The sequence below is a fragment of the Rattus rattus genome, chromosome X (assembly GCF_011064425.1).
Source record: "Rattus rattus isolate New Zealand chromosome X, Rrattus_CSIRO_v1, whole genome shotgun sequence".
In the NCBI taxonomy this organism is placed as follows: domain Eukaryota; kingdom Metazoa; phylum Chordata; class Mammalia; order Rodentia; family Muridae; genus Rattus; species Rattus rattus.
The window spans coordinates 128,958,842-128,982,726 of record NC_046172.1 but is presented as its reverse complement, the minus strand read 5'-3'; the positions used below and the strand labels follow the sequence as shown (position 1 = coordinate 128,982,726).

The window sequence follows — 23,885 nt, the reverse complement described above, 5'->3', positions numbered from 1 at the left end:
TAACAGGACTTCCCACTGCTGTCTCTTCTCAGACTTAAGAGGTAGGCATACTCTCAAGTACCCAAAACCATTTGCCACCTCATTCTCAGACTCGAACTGACAATTCAAAATCTGGACTTTGACTTCCATCTCAGATTCAGAGGTTGGGGAGCCAGTCAGAGATGGAGAAAACAGTTTCTCGGCTACAGGTAAACCTCCCTCCCCTCTACCATAGTGCTGCCTGTCCCCTCCAGGTGTCCAGTAAGTGCAAAGACCACCAATCCTAGCAGAGATCAAGCTGGCAGCTGAGCTCAGTACCAGAAGGGCAATTTTCTATGTGGAACTATCCCATGGTGAAGACAAGGGGAGGAGTTGATAAACGAAGCACAGATAAAATGAGTCAAGGAAGACCTAGGCTATTTAACATATATTTATTGAAATCTACTAGATGCAAGGCACTGTGCTAGATTTGGTAGGGGATTAGACATGAAGGGCCACCCCTGTCTTCTAAGAGCTCACAATCTAATAGGTTGGGGAAGGCTGAAAAAAGGGGAGGAGAAGTCAAGACCACAAACAACTCTAGTGCAAGGCTAATTATAGTGAGTGCCATAAAACAGACAAGAGAATTAGACTGGGGAAGAACAAGAATGCCTCTAAAACAATACAAACTGGGGCAGGATGTAACTACTATTCTCAGAGATACACAAGTAGCACTGAGGATCATGTTCAAATATACCATTTCTATTTTTGAAACTAAGTACTCAAGCCAATGTAATGTGAACTACAGAATGCAAGTACACTAGGAATAGAGGTGTCATCAATCCCCTAATCTAGCGGGTTTGCTGGAAATAGTAAAACACTTCAAAAACAGAATAGAATGGGCTACAATGAGCTCATGTTATGAGTCAAATGCTGTTCAGAAAAGGAACTACACTCATAAAGAAGATCATGGGTTAAACCCAGAAACTAAAAGGCATAGGTTTACACCCATCTTAGTGAACAGAGTAGTACCACATTTAAACAGGTGTTCATGTCAATCAACTGGATTTAGGCCAGGACTTTTGGATGGGTAGAATGGGAGGAAAGCCAGCAATACAAATCTTCTCAGGAAGCAGCCCAACTGTCAAATGCAATTGGCTCTTGACAAATTTCAAAAAAGCACAGACCCATTCAAGTTGGCTAACGGCATGGCAGGGGGTGTCTATGCTGGGGACACACATAGACTGATGAAGACAGCTGCCAGCAATCCAGGAAGATACAGCCAAGCCTGTTATGGTGGGGCCCACGCAGTTCTGGGCAGAACATGTAGATCTCCTTGGTTCTACCTCCATGGGCAACTCCTTGAAATACCTTGTGCATCCCTCCATGCCTCCAATACCAACGAGACATATCAGTTTCCTCTTTTGCATTTCACAGTCCTAAAAGGCCAAGTCTACCTTCTCTAATTAGGTCTGACTGCTGGTTGCTGCCTTTGGGTCAGGTGTCTGGGGTTGGTTTAATTAATGTGGTCCAGAAGTGAGGTGGCAAGTCACGTGGCACACAACAAGGCCACAGCCTAGAACTACAGGCAGGGCGGGTGTCATGCCACTTCAAGCACAAAATCAAGCACATAGAATGCAGTATCATGGGAGAAAGATGCTCACACATCTTTCTGGTGATCTGGTGGGATTATTCTATTAATCCAAGAGTAGGCATGATACAACCAATTGATATAGTTAATCATAATAAGCAGCAAAATGGTAAACATTTGCTTTTTAAAAACTTCAGCAAGTATTCAAAAACTTGAATAAAAGTCACAGAGGACTTCTTTCTTAATATGGTAAAGGGATGGATCTCTATAGAGAGCCAGAATTTTATGTAATCCAGCTGCTCTCCACTCCCTTGCAAGAAGAATGTATGTGGTTAGAAAGAAAAGTACAATGAGGTAGATACACAAATGCATAGACAAGCACACACTGCAAGAAATGTTTGCATTGGACATAGACCATACACCTAGAGGATCCAAGGAAATCCACCCCTACATTACCCAAGGCAAAGGATCAAACTATGGGCCACACGTTAAAGCCACAACACTGACTGCATTTGGAGAGAGTAGGGATTTCACTGCCAACACCGTTTAAAAGCTGATCTGACAACAGTCATGGAAAAGACACCAATTTTTAGTGTTAACTCTGAAAAAGGATTTGTTCAAGAGAAAAAAATTACAGAATCCAAACTAGAAAAGAGTAGAAGAGGGTAGGAAGGGGTAGGAAGAGACGTCCTGCCCTAGCTGGGCAGTGACTACTCTCTGCTACCTGCCAAGTTAGTGTTACTCTAGACTTCAATAATATCTTTTGTCAACCTTGACAAATGATGAGTGACTGAGCAAGAAATGGCATTCTTTCAAGGTAAAGGTGCCAAGATTTGCTCCCTTGTGGATGTCAACATTTCTTACCCAATAATAGCTGTACAAAGCAGGTCCTAACAGCTCACAATGAGAAAAGTAGAGAAAGAAGTGGGTTCAGACTGGCTCACAAGAAACCACCAGAACTGAGCCCACAGAGCAACAGGAGTTGCTATATAGCAACTGTTGTTGGCTTCTCTCCAGCATAGAGAAGGCCTACAGGGCCACTGTGGTGGCCTGGGGCTTTAGAGGGGCCCTTTTAACCAAGATCATAGAGGTCATTGTCAGTTAGATCTTGCTTCCCAGGATGGGGCTGGAAGCCCTTTCAGGCTGTGCCCCAAAGAAAGTCTAACGTTCCTCACTAGGGGGCCATAAGGGCACATTTTCTGGCCCTGTAATATCCCTCAGGGCACAACTGGAAAGTCAGGCCACAGCCCCGATGTGGCCACCTTCTTCACCTGCTGTTTCTTCTGAGGGGGCTTGCCGGAAGCAATGGCCCAACTGCAGTGTGATCAGTTTCAATTTCTGTGCCACATGAACTGTCAGGTGGCTTCCTGTTCTCTGATCTTGTTTTATTGCCCTCTTGGGCATGGCTTCTCCAAGTCCTAGACCAGACCTGGTGCAACCAGCTTTTGTGGCATGGCAGGCAGGCTACTGGAAGAACAAACCTCCATTTCTCTCCAGGCCTATATGTCATCCTTCTTAGATGTGACAGTAGGAAGTGATGCCAGAACACATGGGCAAGTTTCTCAATCTAGTTGCCCAAAGCAGAAGCCACAAAGTTGATCATTCTCATTTCAGAGTCACTTGTTTGGAGGAGAATGAAGGTTACATAACAGTACCAGTCAGGTCAGTCTTCTGTGTCTGAAATGTTTCTTAGATGGAGCTGCTGCTCAGTCACTGAATCCAAATAGTCAAGGCTCCTGACAGCTTGAAGGATGGCTAGCTGCTGCCACACTGGGACCATTCTGTTGGTCTAGGGGAAGCTGAGCCCTGTTGCTGGTAGCTGGGGCTATACTGATGAGCAATCAGAGTGCTCTGAGCAATGTATGGCAGACATAGTGGCCAGGTTGTATAGTCAAGTGCTGCCCACAGAGAGTCTGCATCTTAGATGTGGCTTGGGCCTGCCTCTCTGGCCCACTCTCATCCAACCTGCCCACCTTGTATGGTCACTTTCTTGATGGGCGGGCAATTTAACTTTTCTTCTGTAAATAAATTCTCCAAGAAAAGGTTATCATATCTAAGTACTGAAGCAATTAAAATCACAGGTTAACAGACAAAAAAGAATTCAAGGATATGTAAAAAAACCTAAAACTTGCACAACAAAAATGTAATAAGGTACAAAAAAAGAAGCAATAAAAATTAGAAAATAAAATCACAATTGATATAGAAAGAACTACTATATAAAGTCAATATTTCCAAGGTAACTTGATAACTAGTCAAAGGAGATGAACGAATAATTTGCATGCAAGAAAACAGAAATACTATGCATAAAAGATAAGACTAGCAGTCAGGAGGCCTGAGGGGTCCACCCCAGTTTCTGGTGCTAATGAGCTGTGTGACACCAACAAGTGACTTTAACCGAGTACATACACCTCCTTACAGGCAGCATCCTTGTAGGAAAGGCACACTCCTTAGGAGAACCTTAGGAGGTAGGGATTGTGACTACTCCCCACTTCAAAGCTGCAAACGGAGGAAGTGTTTTAAGGATCTTCCAAGGAAGAGGTGTCATTTTACCTTTATGTCCTGAAGATGTCCCTTTCATTCGGGGGTGCTCTTACTGTCTTTTGAACAAAATGATACTGTGTGAGGACAAACCTCAACTGATGTTTGTTTTGGGTATTCATAGGGATTACTGGACTGAATTGTCTTAGCAAAATGAGGCAAAAAAAAAAAAGTTTATCTTCGGCCCAGTAAGTTTTACTAGGAGCATGACCCAGGAGTGATGTCTGAAAAATCACCACTTTAAATGGTAATGTTGTAGGTTGAGTGATAATTCAAAAACACGCAAAGAATGGTACTAATATTATGTTGTTATGGCTTGGGAGGAGACTTCTGGTGAAAGCCTCACCCAGGGATTGTCACAGTGCTACCATAGCTCAGATCACTCAAACAGGTTCCCATGCTGGTGAGGTCAAAAATGCACATCAAGACAGAAACAAAGGGAGGATAGTGAAAAAGGAGTATTTTCTAAATTAATATATTATTTCATATAATGTGATTTACAATGCATATGCATTGCTAAATTAATAAATTAAATATTATGGCATTTGAGCATTATATTTACATCCCTAAAATTTTATAAATTCAAGTACGCCAAAATCTTGGGGCAATTTTCCTTTCATATTGATGCCATTGAACAATGCTACATTTCTCTTAGAGACAGAGCTTGGAAAGGACCTCCCAGCTCCATACTAGACCCCCATTAGCAGATTTTTCTTCTCATTCTGGATGTAAAGACTGAAATACCTTGATGATACCTTCTGCCAGGAAAACTAGCCAATATATGTTCAAATGGTAAAAGTTATTCTCAATAGGTGTACTGGGAATCAGTGATATTTATAAATTGCTGGTGGCAGTATAAATCATTTCAACCTCTCACACAATAAAGTAGATAAGCGCTACAAAACTGTTCATCTCCTTTGACTGAGCCATAGCCTCTGCAGACACGCTATGGGACCCACGGCAGTGCTTACTCGTGATGGAGGGCTGGTGTTTTCTGCAGTGCTGAGCGCCTCTTGAACACTCGACCACACTCACTGCACTCACAGCGTTTAGCCCCACTGTGGATCCGACGGTGGCGGCTCAGACCTGAGCTCCTCCTGAAGGCCTTGCCACACTTGTCGCACTCAGGGTTTCAGTCACGCTGTGGATGCCTTGTGCTTGATGAGGTCAGAAGGCCTCGGAAAGCCTTTGCCGCAGTCGCCCAAGACGATAAAGGCCGCTCCACCACTGTGGATGCGCGTGTGCTCTAGAAGGCTGGAGCTCTGGCGGAAGGCCTTGCCGCACTGGTTGCACTCATAGGGCTTCTCACCGGTGTGGATCCTCCGGTGCTTGGTGAGCTCTGAGCTCCTCCGGAACAGCTTGCCGCAGTGAGGACACCCGTAGGGTTTGGCGCCGCTGTGGATGCGCTGGTGTTCTGCCAGGCCGTTGACACCACGGAAGGACTTGCCGCAGTCATCGCAGTCGAAGGGCAGGTGGCCCGTGTGCATCCGCTGGTGCTTGAGAAGTTCCTGGCGGTCCAGGAAATCCCTGCTGCACGCCTTGCACGCAAAGGGCTTTTCCGAAGTGTGAAGCTTCTGATGTCGAAAGAGGTGGGTGTTGGCTTTGAAGGACTGCCCACACTCCTCACAATCAAAGGGCTTCTCTCTGCTGTGCACCCTCAGGTGCTGACTAAGGCCTGCGTTCTTCTTAAACCTTTTCCCGCACTCCTCACACTCAAAGGGCTTCGCCTCCCTCTCCATTTGCTCCCTCTTTTCCAAGGCATCTTCCAGAGCCCAACTGGGGCCAGGCCGGGGCTGAGCGGCCACAGCTGCGTGGCTCTTCCTGTGCTCATTAAATTCTGACACCCCCCTGAAGACCTTCCTGCAATCGCCACACTCCCAGCCCTTCTCCTCACTGTGAACCCTCTGGTGCTGAACAAGGAGCACTTTAAGGCGGAAGGTGTCCCCACACTCTTTACATGCAAAATGGTGTTCTACGGGCAGATTTTGTGGGCTCCCTCCCCTTCCCCCAGAGTCCCCATTCTGTTTGACCTCAGAGCTGGGGTCATTGGCCCTCGGGGAACTCGTGGATGCCATCTCTTGCAGCTGGGCTTCTTCACCCATCTTCTGGTGGGAAGTCGCAGAGGTGCTTTCTACAATGGTAAAGTGTAAATGAGACACAACGGTATAGAGAGGGCCCAGGAAAATAATCCCCTCTCCCCCCAACTGCTGAGCACCAGGAAAGACCTTGAAGCCATCAGAGGCAAACACCAGGAGAAAGGTGAGAGAGTCCTGAGTCTAATTTCAAAACTAAGAGCTCAGCAGCTGCCTTTAATCCTCTCCCAAATTTCCTCCTGTTTCCTTTATGCTCACCAGGGTGCTTATTGTGATCTGTGCTGAGGGATGGATCTGATACCAACAGAAGTTGTCCTTGTGACAGGTGAGATACCAAAGCCGGATTCACAACAGGAACTCCTGTTAGGAAGAAGAAGAAGGCAGCCACTGATGATGTCACTATGGAGGAACAGGGAAGAGCTGTCTATTACTGTATTATATAAGTCATCTATATAATTCAAATGTACTTCTCAAGGGCAAACTCCTTCTGGGGAATGTAGGAAGCAGGCTCTGGGTCCTCTTAGCAGAAGCTCCGGAAACATGGTAGGTAGCATCTTGGCTAGATGAATTTATCCCATTGCCCACTGAACATCATACTCTTTCCAAAGCTCTACAACTCTCAACAGTTCCTCCTTCTAAAAACTCCCTACCCCATGCAAACATGTGATAGATAAATAATTCTCAACAACGAGCCCTAATCAACTGGCCATAATATAAATTCATACACACACATATATATATATACATATCAATATATGTGTATATATTGATAAAACTGATATAATATATTGTCTCAACCTTTTGGTTGAAATCAAATGTAGCATCTATTCTGATCAATTTAATGTGTGATATAATCTTAATCTAAATACAATATATTAAATTTTAAAAGTACTCTAAATTATCATAACAAGATTGCTCTAACTTCTATTTTTACAGTTATTTATTGTGTGCCTGGGTAAGCATGTTGTCCTCTGACTTCCACAACTTGCAGAAATTGATTGTCTCCTCCTACCTTATGGGTTCTGGGGACTGAAATTAGGTCAGTAGGTTCTGCGGCAAGCATCTTTTCATGCTCAGCCATTTAACGGACTACTATTCTAATTTCTTTCAAGTGAAAGGCTGGAATGGAGATCTTTCCATGCCATGAGGAGTTTGGGAACTGCTGTTGAGTGTTCCCAATAAGGAAGGGAAAAGTGAGGTGATAAGGGGTGGCCATGTATCTGCAAATCCATTTTCAGTAGGTGGTGAGTCTGAGAAGTTCTGGAGACATCCTTACCAATGGAGGTCACAGCCCGGGAATATGCCAGTGCCTGCTGCTCCGGACTCAGACTTAGACTCAGCCACTCCTGTTCTGTAAGGTGCCACGGTACAATATCAAATGACACCAAATCCTGAAAGAAATCATATTGATAGTCTTTTTACCTAATCTGTAATGAGGTAGGGTGGCACTAGTGATGCCAGGGGTAAAAGATTAGGACCTGAAGTATTCACATCTGTTTATGCTGCTAATATGGAGATCTAGCCACAATCTCATGGAGTCCTAGAAAGAAAACATGGTCACAAAAAAGGAGAGCTAGGTTGTCTGGCCCTGGGATTCCCACTGTCTTCCCAAAAGACACAGACTCAGCTCTCTTATGTACACAATGGGTATCATAAGCACACTGGGGATTCATTCCTTGGCAGCCTGTGGGAGAGAAGCAGAGGACAGGAAGGAAGGCAGTGGCAGGGTTCATACCCTGTTGCATGTCATGCTGGGAAAGAGGCAGAGGCTGAGGCCAAAATCAGGGAGCAGTGACAAAATCTCAAGCAAGGCAAGAGGAAAGCACAGCTCACCTGGGCCTCCGGCATCTCAAGAGGGACTGCCAGGACCTGGTTTCCTGGGGTTCCGTCTTGGGGAAGGGCAAGACCTTGGGGAGCAGGCGGAGCTAAGGAAAGTGAAAAAAGCTGTGAGTGACAACAGCCCTGTTTTTTTGGTTCCCTGGGATGACATTAGTGATTTTCCTAGCTTTAAAAATCTTGCAGAGTCTTCTCTCTCAGGCTGACTGAATGACAAGGCAGTGCATAAGTATGCCTGAGAAAACATATCTGATATAGTAGGAAAGTAGACTGGAAAAGAATTAATATAGGCAGACCAGAAGGAGGCAAGATAAGACAAACAAATGCTAGTCCAGGCACAGTTGAAGACAGCTACAGAAAGCTGCTGGCAGGAAGACTAGCTGCAAGAGACTGGTTGACTATAGGGTTCCCTTAAAGTAAGCCTGGATGAGGTCAATATTCATACTACAGAGGGAGGAAGCACACTAAAGAGAGTAGCAGAGAAAATAACTCAGAAATGAGGTATCTTTTTTTGGATACCTAAAACTGATGGGGCAACTGAAAGGAGGAGAGGTGACAAGGAGCAGGAGCCTGGACTTCTTACACCAGTGGTAGAGCCTTTAAAAGCACACACTAATATAACACTGGGTCATTGGGTGAATACCATGAGGAACCCTCTTGAATGTTCTTCAACAAAATGGGAGGTTGGAAAAACAGCTGGAGAAAAATACTTCTAAGAAAAGCTCTTTAAATACTATAATGATAAAGAAAAGATCTCAAGCCAGTGTGTGTGAATGTGTTACCTTTTCCTCCATATTGCAAAGTCTGTGAGCTATTGTAAGATCTTACCACAGATGTCTGTGCACTATAGGCCTCCCACTTCAGTGAGTTCAAAGAAACAGCCACATAGTTCATGTTCTGATGTCAACTCAATTCAACTCACAATTAAGGGAAAAGGAAACATTTTAGTACTGGCTCAAGGACTACAAAAAACCTGGAACTCCAGAAAGACTTAAATATGTTATCTTAGAAGGGATGAATGGAAACAAGGAACAGATTTAATATCCGCAAACAAGTTGCAAACATGTGCTCAATAAGTTTTTAATACTAGGACATTGGGAGCACAGGATCAAGATCCGCAGATAAATAAATGAGGTGAGTTCTATTAACTATTCAGTGTTCTACCTGGAGGTAATGTCCTCCAGATTGAGCATGTAGGAAGGGTGAAACCACACAGAGCTTAGCAACCTCATCAGAAGCTTCTAAGGCTAGCATTCTGGGTGGCAGACCAGATGGGCTTGCAGAGCAGGTTTCAGAAAGCATAGTGCCTTGTAGGAAAAAGAAGTGAAAAAGATGCATAAGGTTTCCCTTGAATCTTTTCTGACTGCAAATATTGAGCGAAATGCCTAAGAACTGTAAGCTGAACAGTTCCTAGGACACACAGAGGTTAAGGAGATGTTCAAGGTCTGATCAACTCACATACAATTCTATGTTTCTCCCAGAACATTCAGAAGCCAACACAGAAGGAACATGGTTAGGAATAATGGCCTATTCTTAAAGCCCAAACTACAAAAGATCTGCCTTCTAATATTTTAATTATAGGTTTCAAGGACATTAAACTGACCTACAAATAACTACTCGTAACCCTCAAAGTCTAGACACTCAAGAATATAATCATTATGAGATCTACTTTCCAATAAAAAATTATTGAACTACCAAGAAATACAAAAAATGTGACTTACAGCAAAGAGAATCAGCTGCCAACAGGAGCATCCAGAAATGAGTAATATAACTTATAGATAAGGAAAATGGATTATTTAACTATGGTCCATTACTGAAGGAAAAATGGGGATACAAGGCAAAACATAGGATATGAAAAGAACCAAATGGAACTTCTGTAGATTAAATATATATAAGAATAAAATTTCACGGGGTACAATTAGATACTACAAGAAATAGTGGAAACATGAAGATATAGCAATAGAAGCTATCTATATGAAGATATAGCAATAGAAGCTATCTAAAACAAAACCAGAAAAAAAGCTAACATAAATTTCTGAAAATGATAAGAGGAATATCTTAAAAGTAGCTGGAAGGAAGAAATGTTGGGAAAGAAAGAAAATAATTAACTATTGTAATAAAAGACTGTCAACCAAGAATTCTGTAGTCAGAAAAAAATGTATCAAAAATGGAGAATAAATGAACATTCAAAAATGAAGGATATATGAATATTTTGGACAAACGCTGGCATTTAGACAACTTGCCCTTAGCAGTTGTACCCATAAATTATACCAAAGTTAACATTCAGATGGAAGGAAATCAGACTTAGAGTTACACAAAGGCATAAAGAGACATGACATTTTCAACTTCTGCATTTCAATTTTTTGAAAATTTAGGTGAGCATTTCAAGAATAAGCAGTAGCTAAACATATGAACATGTGTTTTTAATCAAGCTCCCCAAGACTGTGCTGAATGCTAATACTCCAAAAGAAGAAAAGGGGAAAAGAAGATATGGGACAAATGGAAATAAATAGTAGGATGGCAAATTTAAACTCTATCATACAAATACTTACATTAAATATAATGGACTGAGTACTTTCAATCAGAAGGTAGAGACTGTTAGATTGTATTACAACAGAAGACTATGTACTGTCTAAAAACAGTGCTAAGGATACAGACATTTTAAAAGTAAAAACACAGAAAATAGTATACTGTAACCAATATACTGAAAAAGTATATGCAGGGTGAATGACCAAGGTGGGTCACAGTTCTCAAGTTTCTAGTGCAAGGTCCTAGAACTCAATGCAAGAGAAAACCTTGAAGGTTTCAGCATAAAAAAAACAATAGGTGGCCAGACTAAGATAACATTTCAGCAGATTACAAAATCGCAAATTTTTGGGGTTGGGGATTTAGCTCAGTGGTAGAGCACTTGCCTAGCAAGCACAAGGCCCTGGGTTCGGTCCCCAGCTCCGAAAAAATAAAAGAAAAAAAATTGCAATTTTTTTTCAGAAGAAACAGGTAGGGGTAATATTTGATTGAAAACTCAAAGAGGGGAATAAGAGAGGAGAAAATATATACACATATAGTTAAATTTTCATACAAAGAAGGAATATGCTGAGAGTGACCAGTAGCTAGAATAAATATACTAATTCAACGCTTGTGAGACACAAGGAAAGAGACAAGATCTGAAAAGGACTACTTTTTTAAAATTCATTTTTAGACACCAAGCTGAATTTCACTAGTTTCAAAAAAGGTGCTAATTTTAGATAACTTTGGTAGGCAAACCTGTGATCAGACAGATGCTTAGCATGCCAGAGAACAGGGCTGAGACCAAGGAAATGGCAGGAGAATGGCTCTTGAGGTCAGATAAAATGACCAGTATTTCTTGGCATACCCATATGGGAAAAATAGACAAAGAGAAAGGATCAATGGTAATTTATAGGCAGTCCGTGAAGAGGAGTGACCAGAAAGTCTAAGTACAGATTTCTTGAAGGTATGGATAGAAGGTTTAATGTGACTCTAAAGTCCTGGAAAGCCCTTCTACCCATTTTTAGCTAATTGTTTAGCAAAAGGACTTCTTCTCCAAATGTGTGAGGTCATCTCCAGTTATTCAGTGGACAAAGCAGGGCTCCTCTGGCTTAATGCTTCTTGCTAGGCATTCAATGCCTAGTTTGATTTTGGCTTCCTATACAAACACAATGAACTGGTCATAAACTTATTACATGATTTTGTTTTTAAAACAATTCACTTCCAATTGACATTGATTTTACTGAATGAGATGGAGAGAGAGAGACATCACATCACATATACACTTCTGGAAAAAGATGGTCTATTATAAGCCTTTTCTTGCCTACACATAATTGTATAGCCTACTTCTATCAATCACCCCGACACACCGACCTTCATGCAGATATAAGATGCCAAGGCTATGGCCCTCAAAGCCCATAGACCTGCCGAGAACATTATCTCTTATTGCAGGAGGTTCCTTCTAATAATTCTGGCGTAAACTCAAATGTCACTTCCTTACCTTTATTCTCCAGCCCTGGCAGTTTAATCCAAACTAATGAAAAATTCTCTTTCGAAGTTGCTTTTCTCAGAAAAAATCTGATCCAACAGGATAGGACCTTCTTTCCACGGGTTACTCCTATGTATGTATGTAGCAGATACTGGTACCATATAGGACATGATGTAGTGTGGAACAACTGATTAGTGTAAGCAGGTGGTGTGTTGAATGGAGCAAGTTTCCTTTTATGGAGCACACGGGATAAACACTTGGAGCTGCTTGTCACATGTCACTATCACAACTAGAACTGGTTGTTATCACCACTGTTTTCTATAAAATAATGTACGATCCCCAGTATCCAGGCCAGAACCAAAAGATAGTGGCCACTGTGCAGGCTTCATGGAATGGACATATGTTTGGAAGCTACCTTTACATCATACCATCAACATGCCATTTCAGAGCATCACTACATAAATACATACATATTTTCCTGTCTCTTACACACACGCACGCACACACGCACGCACACACGCACGCATGCATGTGTGCACAGAGGTCTTCCATATCATCCACCTTTAATGGAACAAATCCCGCTGAAGTGTTTTTTCTTAATTGGGATGATTAACTCTTAAAAGTACTGAAACTACAATCCCCAAAGACTTGATAATTATCCTTCCTATTGAGCAATAGGAGTGGCCTTTCCTATACTAGTTCACCCCAGGGATTTGGCTTGAGAGCACTTTAGGTCCTGCTGGCTACGTGATGGCCACCCACAGTAACAGGGCCCTTGAATACACAGACAATTTAGAAGTACTCATGAAAAGAAGAGGGGAAAAAGTAGGTCCTGTTTTCACAAGGAAACTCTGCCCAATTAGCTAAGTATAGGAAAATCATTTCAAAATGTTACTACACATGAATCCCACTGTGGTTAAAAATAAAACTACCATCGATCCTGAAGACAATTGGATCACTTAACCTCTGTGTTGTACAATTATTCTACTTTAAAATGGTGGAATTAACCTAGAAAAGAAGCTGGATGCTATGACAATAGTGCCAATTGCAGGTGAAGTGGATCTTTGGAAATGAAAGTCAAAGCAATTCCATACAGAACATGAAAGTCATTGTAGTGCACCCAAAGGACACAGACTGTAATGTAATCTTGAACATAAGTCACTTTCATTTAGGACAGAAAAGCATAGCCTGAATCCTAAAGATTTTCCCACAGTATACTACTACCGCTAACTGAGAAAGAAAGCTAAGAGAACCAGACCATTGCAGGAAAACAAACCTTCAACTTGTGAGGCAAACAATGGTCTTTCTTTATTTGGAAAACAAAGGCTCAGAGTATCCATTCCCAGAGCACAAAGGCTTCATCAGGGTTAACTGTGAATTTCATATTGGGCCTTGCCAAGTTCACATATGTTGCAGCTGTTTAATAAACATCTGCTGTGAGAATACATGTGCAGCAGTCGTGTCAATTGCAAGACTGGGTAAGTATGAATTTTAAAACACCAGAGCTCATGTGTTGAGCAAATCTTCCTGCTTCAGAACAATATGTAACTTTTTAAATGAATTAACATATAGTTATTGAGACTTCCCACACGTGTTTCCTGCAATACTAGTTGTAGAATCATCCTGACTATCTCCATCAACATATAAATAAAATATGGTATCCAGTCACAATAGAATTCAAACTGAGCAACTTATTTGAATTTACTTCATGGAATAATAAACACTAAGAAACCCAGTATTTTATTTTTTCCCTGAAAGAACAGAAATTGAGAGCTGAATTCAACAAACATAAAATAACCTATACCATAAAAATAAGAAATAATTTGGTGTCCTTTGTACTTCCTTAGATGGGCATTATCTTTCTGCGACAGCAGGGGAGGAAGAGATAGCAATACCACTCAAATAAGACTCATCTGGAAGTTTCCAGAAGCTTCTACGGGTGCTTCAAACACCTAGATTGCCTCAAGTATTGAAATGAGAATGTGCAGTAGGAGTATCTTCAGGACATGCGCTTGTTTAGGTTTTATCATCAACTTGACACAAACCTAGAGTCACCTAAGAAGAGGACCATTAATTGAAGAATGGTCTCAATAAAAATGTCCTGTGGCTATGTTGAAGAGACATTTTCTTAGTTGATGGTTGATGTTGGAGACCATCCTTAGGCACGAGGGCTAAGCAGTGAACCAGAGAGCAGGTCTGTAAGCAGTGCTCCTCTACGCTTCTTGCCCTGGCTTACCTCAATGATGGATTATGACTGCGAAGAGTTAAGCACATAAACCCATTTCTCCCTTACTTGATTTTGCTCAGGGTGTTTTATCATACCAACGGAAAACCAAACTGCAGCAGATCACAAAAATAGTGATGTTCAGTCCCCTTTAGTGCCAGAGTAAATGTGCTTCAAGTTTACAAACTCTCAAAAGGGATCTTGTCCTAAAATTGTCAGAACTGTTTCTGGGCAGGTAGTTCAGCAACATTAGCATACATGAACTTCCAGAACTCAAATACTTCTTCACTATCTTGTACCCCACACATGGGCCTTCCAGCAGCACAGCAGATTTACCACCTTCAGACAGGCTATAAACACTCAGACTTACCTAAAAATGACACACAGGGATGACTCATCTCGTTTAGAACAGTTCCAAGAGATTAGTCCTGTGGAGAATTTCTAACCTGTTGGATTGAAATAAGTTGGGTGAACAGAAGCAGCTCATACGTGTACCTTCCAGGAACCTGTCCTGCTCATACTGAGTTGAATCCTGAGAATCAAGGGCAAGACAAGCTGTGTAATTAAAATGGTACTTCCAAGGTCTGGATGTGCCTTAGTGAGTCGAGGGTACATATACTGAGTGGACCCTGGGAACACAGGTGTTCCTGGTCTTTATGTTCCCAAATGAACCTGGCATACCAAAAGGTGAGCAACAGGCCCATGGGCCCATCTTGTACTGTGAAATCTGGCTACTACTCAAAAGTGTAGAATCCTAAAAGACCAAAAGGGATGACTGTCTTACCAGGAAAGTCTGTTTCTCTTGGAATATTTGTGTCAGTGTGCATTTTTTTTCTGTATGTGTGGGTGGGAAGGCATCTGTTTTCTCAGTTTTGCCTGGGCACCTATCTCTGTTGAAGTTTCCCTCTTTATTTCATTCTATAAAAAGCCAGAAAGTAGACCAGAAGGGGATTTTATATTGTTTGTTATGTTTAATTGAGGAAAGGTTTATGTTCCCATTTCTCCAATACACAGTGACATCTTTCTAAAAATCAAAATAAAATTTAAGTATAGAATCATGGAGGTACACCATCTGGATATAAAAGATCTAAACTGGGAGTATGGTGAGATGCTATGAAGCTGCCCTGAGCCATCTAAAGGGCTCAGATAGTTTTAGAAGGGCTGGATCACTGTTAGAAACCGAGCTAATGATTCAGTGAAAATTCTAGTGGTAGAACCACAGGTCTGGGTACCTGTTACAGAACTGCTATCTTTCAACATGCAGACATTGGACCTGTTTAGAATTTGGATGTTCCCCCACACCTCATATCAGACAGCTTTCCTCAGAGCTCCTTCTGAGGTTCTTTGGTTAATCGGGACTTCTGGCAAGAGAACTCAAACTATTTAGCCGATTTTCAAGGGGTGTCTGTCTCCAACAGAAGGCTAGAAATCACTGCTCTATGGCATTCTAAATACAGATTCAAGACCACTTTAGGGCAATGGACCAGACTGTGTCAGACACTGTGAATGTTGTTTCTATAGCAAAGTCCAATGGGAGAAGAGGTAAGGTACGTAGTCCTACCCAGGAGAGGTACTATTCCACTAGTCCCATCTGAAATTTTCTCCTAAAGGAAAATGTAGAGATTGAGGTTTAAGAGGAAATGTTCCACTGACCAAGGAGACTGGAGGGGGCTGCCTGCCTCTGAGTCCAAGGCTGGCTAGAGGGTGTCAGCTGGCAAAGGGTGAGCCCTCTGGGAAGAGAGCCAGGAATGGGGGTGGGGGCACTGAAAAGGACCATGGGCTTTGGGCAGCAGGCAAGTGGGAGTATGCATGTGTGTAAAAAAGACATGTAATTAATCACCCAAATATAGACTGGAGGAACCAGCAAAGGAGTTTAGAAGGGGGCAATGGAGTGGTGCCAGAAAATGTGGTTCCCAGGAGGGCCATGGTAGAATGCCTCTTCATCTGGCAAGAATTCCCTTCTGCACTCCCAAATTTCTGCCCTAGGAAACGGTACCTGCTCCTGTGCAGTCACTGCTCAAATGGAAAGGTAGATCCCCTTCCCCCACCCCCAAGCCAGAACCTTCTTCAGGGCCCCAGAGGTCCAACCCCTCCCCCATACTAGGGGGAAAGTCCCTTCAGCCCTTATGGCAGCCCTAAGGCCTCCGTGTCACTGGGGGCTGTGTGTGTGAGTCCATCCCCAGCTCCTGACCTCTTCCCAGTCCTTAGCATCCTCCAAAGAGCAACACAGGCCTCAACACATCCGCGATTCCCGCCTTGGACTGTTGCCCACAGCCCTGCATGAGAAGGCCTCAGGGCCTCGCCATGCCCACCCACCACTAGAGACCTTTCCCTTTTGACCCCTGGTTTGCTCCAAGGCCCAGCAACATGCCTTTCTACAAAACGCCCCCTTCCCGGTAAATTCTCTCGAGGTCCACGCACTCACACAGGCCTCCCAGCACAGCCTCCTGCCGCCCCACAAGCTCTCTCGGCCACATATCCTTGCTCACGCGCACAATCTCAAGATCACTCGAGCTGCACATCCCTCCCACAGTCCGTACGCTCACCCGGCCCACGGCGCCTGACTCTGTGCCCTCACAGAAGAAGAGCGGCGCGGTGTAAGCAGGCCCGGCGTGGCAGGAAGCGCCACGGAGCCGCCTGCGCCTGGCGGAGCCCTGTAGCCCAGCAGCGCGTTTCCGGAGCCGGGGGCGCCGCCTGGGGTACTGAGATCGAAGCCCCGCCTCGGCTCCGGTCCCGCCCGGCCTGTTGGCTGCGATTGGCCTGAGAGGGGGGTGGGACAGAAGAGGGGGGTGTTGGGCGGGGTGAGGGGAGGAGGTGGGCTAGATGAGACTAGGGAGTAAAACTCAAGGATCCTAGGAGATGAGCTTGGAACAAATGTAAAACGAATAACAAATAAATAAATGGGCAAAATGGTTAGTGGTGGAGACAATGAAGAAACTGGCAAGGCCAGGGCCTTCAGAATGATGGTAGGGCTGGAGAAGGGCACTCAAGAGAAGAGTGCAGGGATCCAAGTTCCTTCATAAAGTCGTGCATGAGCCCTCTCTGTGCCAGACTCTAAGAATACAACTGTGAACAAAGCTAGACCCTCATGCCTATCTTAAGAGCCACACATCAGGCACCGCAGAGTTCCTGTAAGAGTACTGTATGCGTACTAGGGACCACACAGCAATAAATAAACAGTAACCCGAATTTCATACCACAAATCCCAAAACAAGTGTCTTTGTTCAGAGGTGCTGTAAGCACCTGTCAGTTCAAGATGACTTTTGGGACTCAACTTCACTGCTTTTCATTTTTCATCCTTGGCGACACAAGTAACTTCTTTCTTAAATATACTGACTGGTTTCCCGAGGGAGGCACTAATAACCAAAGAACAATACAAACCACCACCAGAAGTTCACCCCAGCATCCATCCAGGTGATGTTAGGAATGACCAGATGTGTGTGTGTGTGTGTGTGTGTGTGTGTGTGTGTGTGTGTGTCTGTGAAACGCCAGCATCTGTGGACAAAAAGTAGCACCAAAAGGTAAATACCTATAATTTTGACATATCCAGCATAAGAAAAGAAAGTCAAGTGCTGGAGAGATAGCTTGGCTGGTAGAGTGCTTGTCTTGCAAACCTGAGGACCTGAGTTCACTTCTCAGTGCCCATGTCAAAAACCAATGAAGTGCCCATGAAGTCCTTGAGTGTAGTCTCAGTACTAGAGAAGTGGAGGTAAGTGAGCTGGACAGCCAGCCAGACTAGCCTGTGTGATGATCTCCGGGCCCCTGAGAGATTCTGCTTAAAAAAGCCATGGATGACACCTGCTATTCTCCTCTGGCCTCCACAAGAGCGTGCACGCGTGCACGCGTACACACAGACACATGTATATACTGAAACATACAAATATACACACATACAGACATGGACACACACGGAGGGAGTTCTAGAGTACAGGGAAGAAGGGAAAAGAAGTTCTAGCAATAATGAACATAATGTACTTTCTATTCTTGTCAGATAGATAACATCTTTCTTATTTTCTCCCTATATCTTATTATGAAAGCGCTGCAACATACTGAACATTAGAAAGCGGGTGCCTACATACCAATCTTTAATCTGGTACAATAGCATTATGTTGCATGTGCTGGACTCTATGCTTGTCTTTATTTTACTGATGTGTTTCAAATAAGATGTAATTAGTACACTTCACTATTAAGTATTTCATCAAGTGTAGCATTAACTAGAGGTCCACTTTTTTACTGTCCTTTTATTTTTTTTTGAGGCAAAATTTGCTTTCAGTGAAATGTGCAAATTTATATGGTAAGTTTTGACAGATACCTTTCCTAAACCCCTATCCAGACACAAACCATTATGAGAAGTCTGGAAATTTCCCATTCCTATTCCATACATCCTATTCCACAGGGAAGTCACTATTCTAAAATTTATCACTATAGCCAGCCTATTTAAGTAATTCCTATTGTACATGAATGGAACATATAATATGTACTGTTTTCTACTACTCTGTGTCTGAATTCTTTACTCTGATACTTTTGAGATTCCTCTATATTGTGGAAAATATATTTCCTTTCCTATCATTGCTGAGTCATTTGTCATTGTACTTTATCATGTGGGCTGTTTCCATTTGGGATTGTTATTTACTATATGAATAATTGTGTATGATTTTTGAGGGAACATACGCTTTCATTTTTTTCTGGAGTAAAAATCTGGAAGGGAGAATTTTCCACGTCAGAGGGTAGTTGTATGTGTTATTAGCAACTGCCAGAATGTTTTTCAAAGTGGATACACAATTGAGACTCCTACCAGAAACGTGTGAGAGTTCATTTTCATCCTCATCCCCACCAACATTTGTGTTGCCAGTCTTTATTTTTATCCATTCAAGTGGGTGTGAAGTGATTTCTGTGATCATTTCCTTGATGACTAATTACATTAAATATGTTTTATGTTTGAAGTGCTTATTACTGTACCTTTGTAATGTGGCTGCTCAAATCATTTGCCTAACTCTACACAGTTCTCTCTCTCTCTCTCTCTCTCTCTCTCTCTCTCTCTCTCTCTCTCTTGTGTTGTGTGTGTGTGTGTGTGTGTGTGTGTGTGTGTGTGTTTGAAAATAAAACCATATATGCTGGAATTTGACATGCAATAAATTGCATGTTTAAACTATGGTAATTGAACTGTGATTAAAGCACCATAATTCAGTAAGGTTTCATAAACATGCATGCAACTACGAAGTCTTCACTTAAATGAAGTCAATAGTATATCTATTATCCTCAAAGTTTCATCAGCTCCTGCTAATCTCTTTCTCCTCCTCCCATATGGCCAGGTAGCCAATGATTTGCTTAGTGTTCCCAGAGTTGTTTGTACTTCCTAGACTTGTACATTGCACCCTGTTTGGTGGCTTTCAGTCAACAATGTGGTGTTATTCTTTTTCTGTTGTATATCTACAATAAAACGTCCAGAAATTGTCAATCTGATCATATTAAGAAGTGAGAATTTTAAGAGATGCTACATGATGCAGAGATGTTTGTTTGTTCGTTGCTATGTTTTCTTGCTATCATCTCCAATAAAATATTGAACAAGAGGTATGAGAGTAGACATCTTGATTTTAGAAAGAAAATACCCACTTTGTGATCTTAGGCATGACATGACTTAAGGGTTTGTCACAGATATTCATTGTCATGTTAAGAAATTTACCATCTTGTTTTCTGGGAGTTTAAAATAATTCTTTAAAAAAATCTGTAATGGATGTTGGACTTTCTCAAATATTTGTTGTAACTACTGAGTTAATAAACCAGTTCTTCCTTTACTTATTTGTTAATAAATTTAATTACATCTTGACTTGTATTTCCTTGGGCAACTCTTGGCATGGTGTGCAATACTTTAACATTTTTAAAGTCGCATTGCTAAAATAATTTTTAGGATGTTTTATGTATGAGTTCATAAACCATATTGATTTATAGTTCTCTTTTTCATTTTATGAGATAGAATCTCACTACCAAGACTACAAAAAAAGAATAGCAAAGTAAATGCAAAATAAGTAAGTACCAGGAAGGAAGTATGAGAGACAAGAGCAGAGATCAATGAACTAGAGAAAGACAGACTGGAGAGAAAATAAGTAAGTGATATATAGCTTCAAAAATAACATAATTTATAACCCTTGGAAGGTTAAATAATGAAAAGGTGATCTATGTAATCATTGATATCAGAAATGAAAGAAAATATTACCACAGATCATTTAGGTATTAAGAGAAGAAAGAGGGTATATAATGGGTAGCTTCCACCAATCATTTAAGAAGTTAGATAAAATAGACAAAAGCCAATTTTGCAGATGAGGCAAGAGTGTCTTGCAAGGAGGGAGCAGGTAAGGCAGGAGGAAGAGTAGCAACATGCCTAAAGGAGAACTAGTCACATGGTTTTGTTGGAATCTGGCCACACAGGATGTAAGGAATGATCCCAGTTGTGTCAGGACAGAGAACAAAGGGATGGTGGGAGATTTGGTGGGGCTGAGAAGATATTATATCAAGGGATGATCAGAGAGTGTGGCCCTTTGAATATGCACCCATAGATGCATGTGTTTGAATGCTTGTTGGAAGAAGTGTGTCACTGTGGGTGTGGGCTTTAAGGTCTCCTATGCCTAAAGGTCTTCTTCACCCAGTGGGGAAGCTCCAGCGTTGTGTCTGCTTGCCTGTTGCCATGTTTCTTGCCATGACAATAATGGATTAAACCTCAGAAACTGTAAGCCAAACCCAATTAAATGTTTCCCTTTATAAGATTGCTGTGGTCATGGTGTCTCTTCACAACCAAACTAAGACAGGGCATAATGTCATGTTACCCATGGACTCTCCACATTTTGCTGCCATACCTGAGTGCCCCAAGTGTCCAATGGAGGTTGTGTTCTTGTGGCCCAGCTCATGTAGCCAACAGACTATTCTAGTCTTACATCTGTTCCTAGGCATGGCTGGTGGTCAGAGCTGTGCTGGCCAAGGTTGGGTTTCTCATGTCCTGACTCACATGTGGGATGCCCCTCTAATACTGAATGACAATTAAGATATCCAGCTTCTGATGAAAATGGGGACAAAGAGTGAGGTGGAGATCAAATCTGTTCAGCTCAGCTGTCCTGATTTCAGAGGGTCCACCATTCAGAGGGTTCTTGCAGTGAAATAAAGCTGCAAGAGAGGACAGAGACATCCCTGCCCATGAAGGCCCAATATGCATCTGACCATATCCACCAGGAATTTTCACAGTTTGCCTTTGGACAGTACCTAGGGACTGTAGCAGAGCCACCTCTCCAGGTGACCTCCATATCCATGTGGCCCTCTCAGGTACCACACACCATCCACCACCCACCACCCACCACCCACCACCTACCACCCACCACCCACCACCCACCACCCACCACCCACCACCCACCACCCACCACCCTCCACCTACCACCCACCACCCACCACCCATTAACCCACCACTCACCCACAGCCAACAGCAACTACCTGTTGTTTGTTGGGCCTAAAATCAACTTGCTATTGAAGGTCTTCACGCTTGTTGGGTGGCAGTCTCCAGAATATGCCTATGCTTCTCCTATTGCTCCTCCCTTTCCTGGGCTCTGCAGCCAGAGGCTTTGTCCTTTGGGGGACTTTAGGATTTGAATAGTTGTCCAATGGCCCTTGCTTAGCTTTCATTGCCTGCTGGGTCTTCAGAGGACTCTGCACATTTGTGCTTGCTTTGCACTTTGTTGGGGCAGGTATCTGCTCCTTTGGAGTGCATGGAGTCTGCCTAGGGCAGTGTATTAGTTTGCTTTCTGTTGCTGTGATAAAACATATTTGGGAAGGAAAGAATTTATTTGGCTTAAAGGAAAATTAGGGCAGGAACTAAATAAAAGAACCTGGAGGCCAGAACTAAACCAGAAGCATGAAGAAGCCATACTTATTGGATTACTCTTTAGGGCTCACCCATGTTCAGTCAGTCAGCTTGCTTTTTAAATACAACCCAGGACCACCTGCCCACTGTGCCCCTCACAGTGGATTGGGCCCTCCTACATCAAACACTAATTAATATAATGCCCTCATAGAGTTGCCTACAGGGCAATTTGATGGAGACATTTTTGCAGTTGTTCCTTCTTCCCAGATGATCTCTAATTTGTTTCAAGTTGACAAAACCACCACCACCACCACCACCACCACCACCATCACCACCACCACCATCACCACCACCACCAACAACAAACACCTAACTAGCACAGGTGGGGCTAGGCTTTGGACTAGATTGAGAGCAACAGTAATGACACAAAACTCAGTTTATAGAACTTAAGGGGTCATAGAGAATAATCCTGTTTTGAGATTGATAAAAACAGAGACTCAGCTAGCCTGCAAGTGTAGAGTGGTAGAGAGAAGAGAGAATGCGACAGCAAGGCACCAGGCGGGAACTGCACATAGGCAAACAAGCGCGAAGGGTTTGCACAGCAAGTAGAAAGGGTGCTGTCTTTTAATATGCTGTGGAAGCACATTCAGTGGAAAAGTACACTAGAGTGGTCTGCACTAGAAAAGAGGTTGCCAGCTCCAGCTGTTGCTAAGGGAACCACTGCAATCATAGAGAGCAGCTAGGAAGCAATTTAAAAAAGGTAAGAGTTTTTGAAAATAGAGCAGAAAGAAGCCTTCTGCTGAATGGAATATATAGTCTTCAAATATGGCCATTCCAGAGACACTGCGTGGCCTGTTTCAGCCACACCTGTGAGGCTGTGTGGTAAAGGGGATTTGGCAGATTTAATGGAGGTTACCAGATATGCTTAAACTATGGAGATTATCTTGGGTTGCCTGGTAAGTAGTAAGTGGGAACAAAAGAGGACATCATAGAGGTTAGATTTTGGAGAAGACTCAGCTCACAATTGCTGACTGAGAATGGAAAGAGGCACCTGGAACGACTGAAGGATTACTCCCAGGCAACAGTTGGCAAGGAAATGGGGACTGAAATCCTACAACCTGGAGAAACTGAGTACTCAGATACTTTAAGTGAATCTGGAAGCAGACTCTCCCCAAGCCTTCAGATCAGAATCTAGCCAGCAACACTCTGACTGCAGGTTTGTGAGCCCAGAACCCACATTTAAAACAGGCTGCACTCCTGACTTGGGGCAAGTGGGAATTAATAAATAGGTATTGCATTAAGTTTTGAAGTTCATAGTGATTGACTATGCCATGCTGGATTAGGTAGGTGACATGGTATTCCCTTTAAAGTGAGGACTCTTCTAATGTATGTGTTTTTTTCTCATTACTGCTTAAGACCACGAGGTGTGGGGCTCAGTGTCCCACAGTCTCGGGTTAGGTTCCTTGCTGAACTGGCTAGCATGACTGCAACAGTGAAACTCCAGTAGTGTTTTTAGCCTTGCTTTGTCTTTTATTTCTCTAAATTTACAAAGTAAAATCATTTTCCCTAGAAACATTTCTTGTCATTGCAAGTTACAGCCATAGATGATTTTAAACCGTTGGAAAGACCATCTTCTTCCTCTTCCATAGATGTTTCAAACTTCTGACACAAAGATATTTGAATTGGTTCTTAAACTTTCAGTTATAGATTGTTCTTATCCTATGCTCTTTGAGTGGGGATATCTTCAAAGGACACGAAGTTCCTGCTCAGCATAGCACAGTCTATTCAGCCAGCCTCAAGCTAACCCG

General features: G+C 42.7%; 1 protein-coding gene across 1 annotated transcript; it reads right to left on the bottom strand.

Annotated features, from left to right (window-relative positions):
- Positions 1-393: 393 nt before the first annotated feature.
- Znf275 (zinc finger protein 275) lies at positions 394-16,893 on the bottom strand. The gene is made up of 6 exons (XM_032889879.1): positions 16,781-16,893; positions 14,605-14,680; positions 8,014-8,105; positions 7,457-7,571; positions 6,439-6,540; positions 394-6,218 (listed from the first exon to the last, which is right to left on the bottom strand). The coding sequence occupies exons 2-6, from the start codon at positions 14,630-14,632 to the stop codon at positions 5,224-5,226; spliced, it is 1,332 nt and encodes a 443-aa protein (XP_032745770.1). The 5' UTR covers positions 14,633-14,680; positions 16,781-16,893; the 3' UTR covers positions 394-5,223.
- Between the last annotated feature and the right edge of the window lie 6,992 nt (positions 16,894-23,885).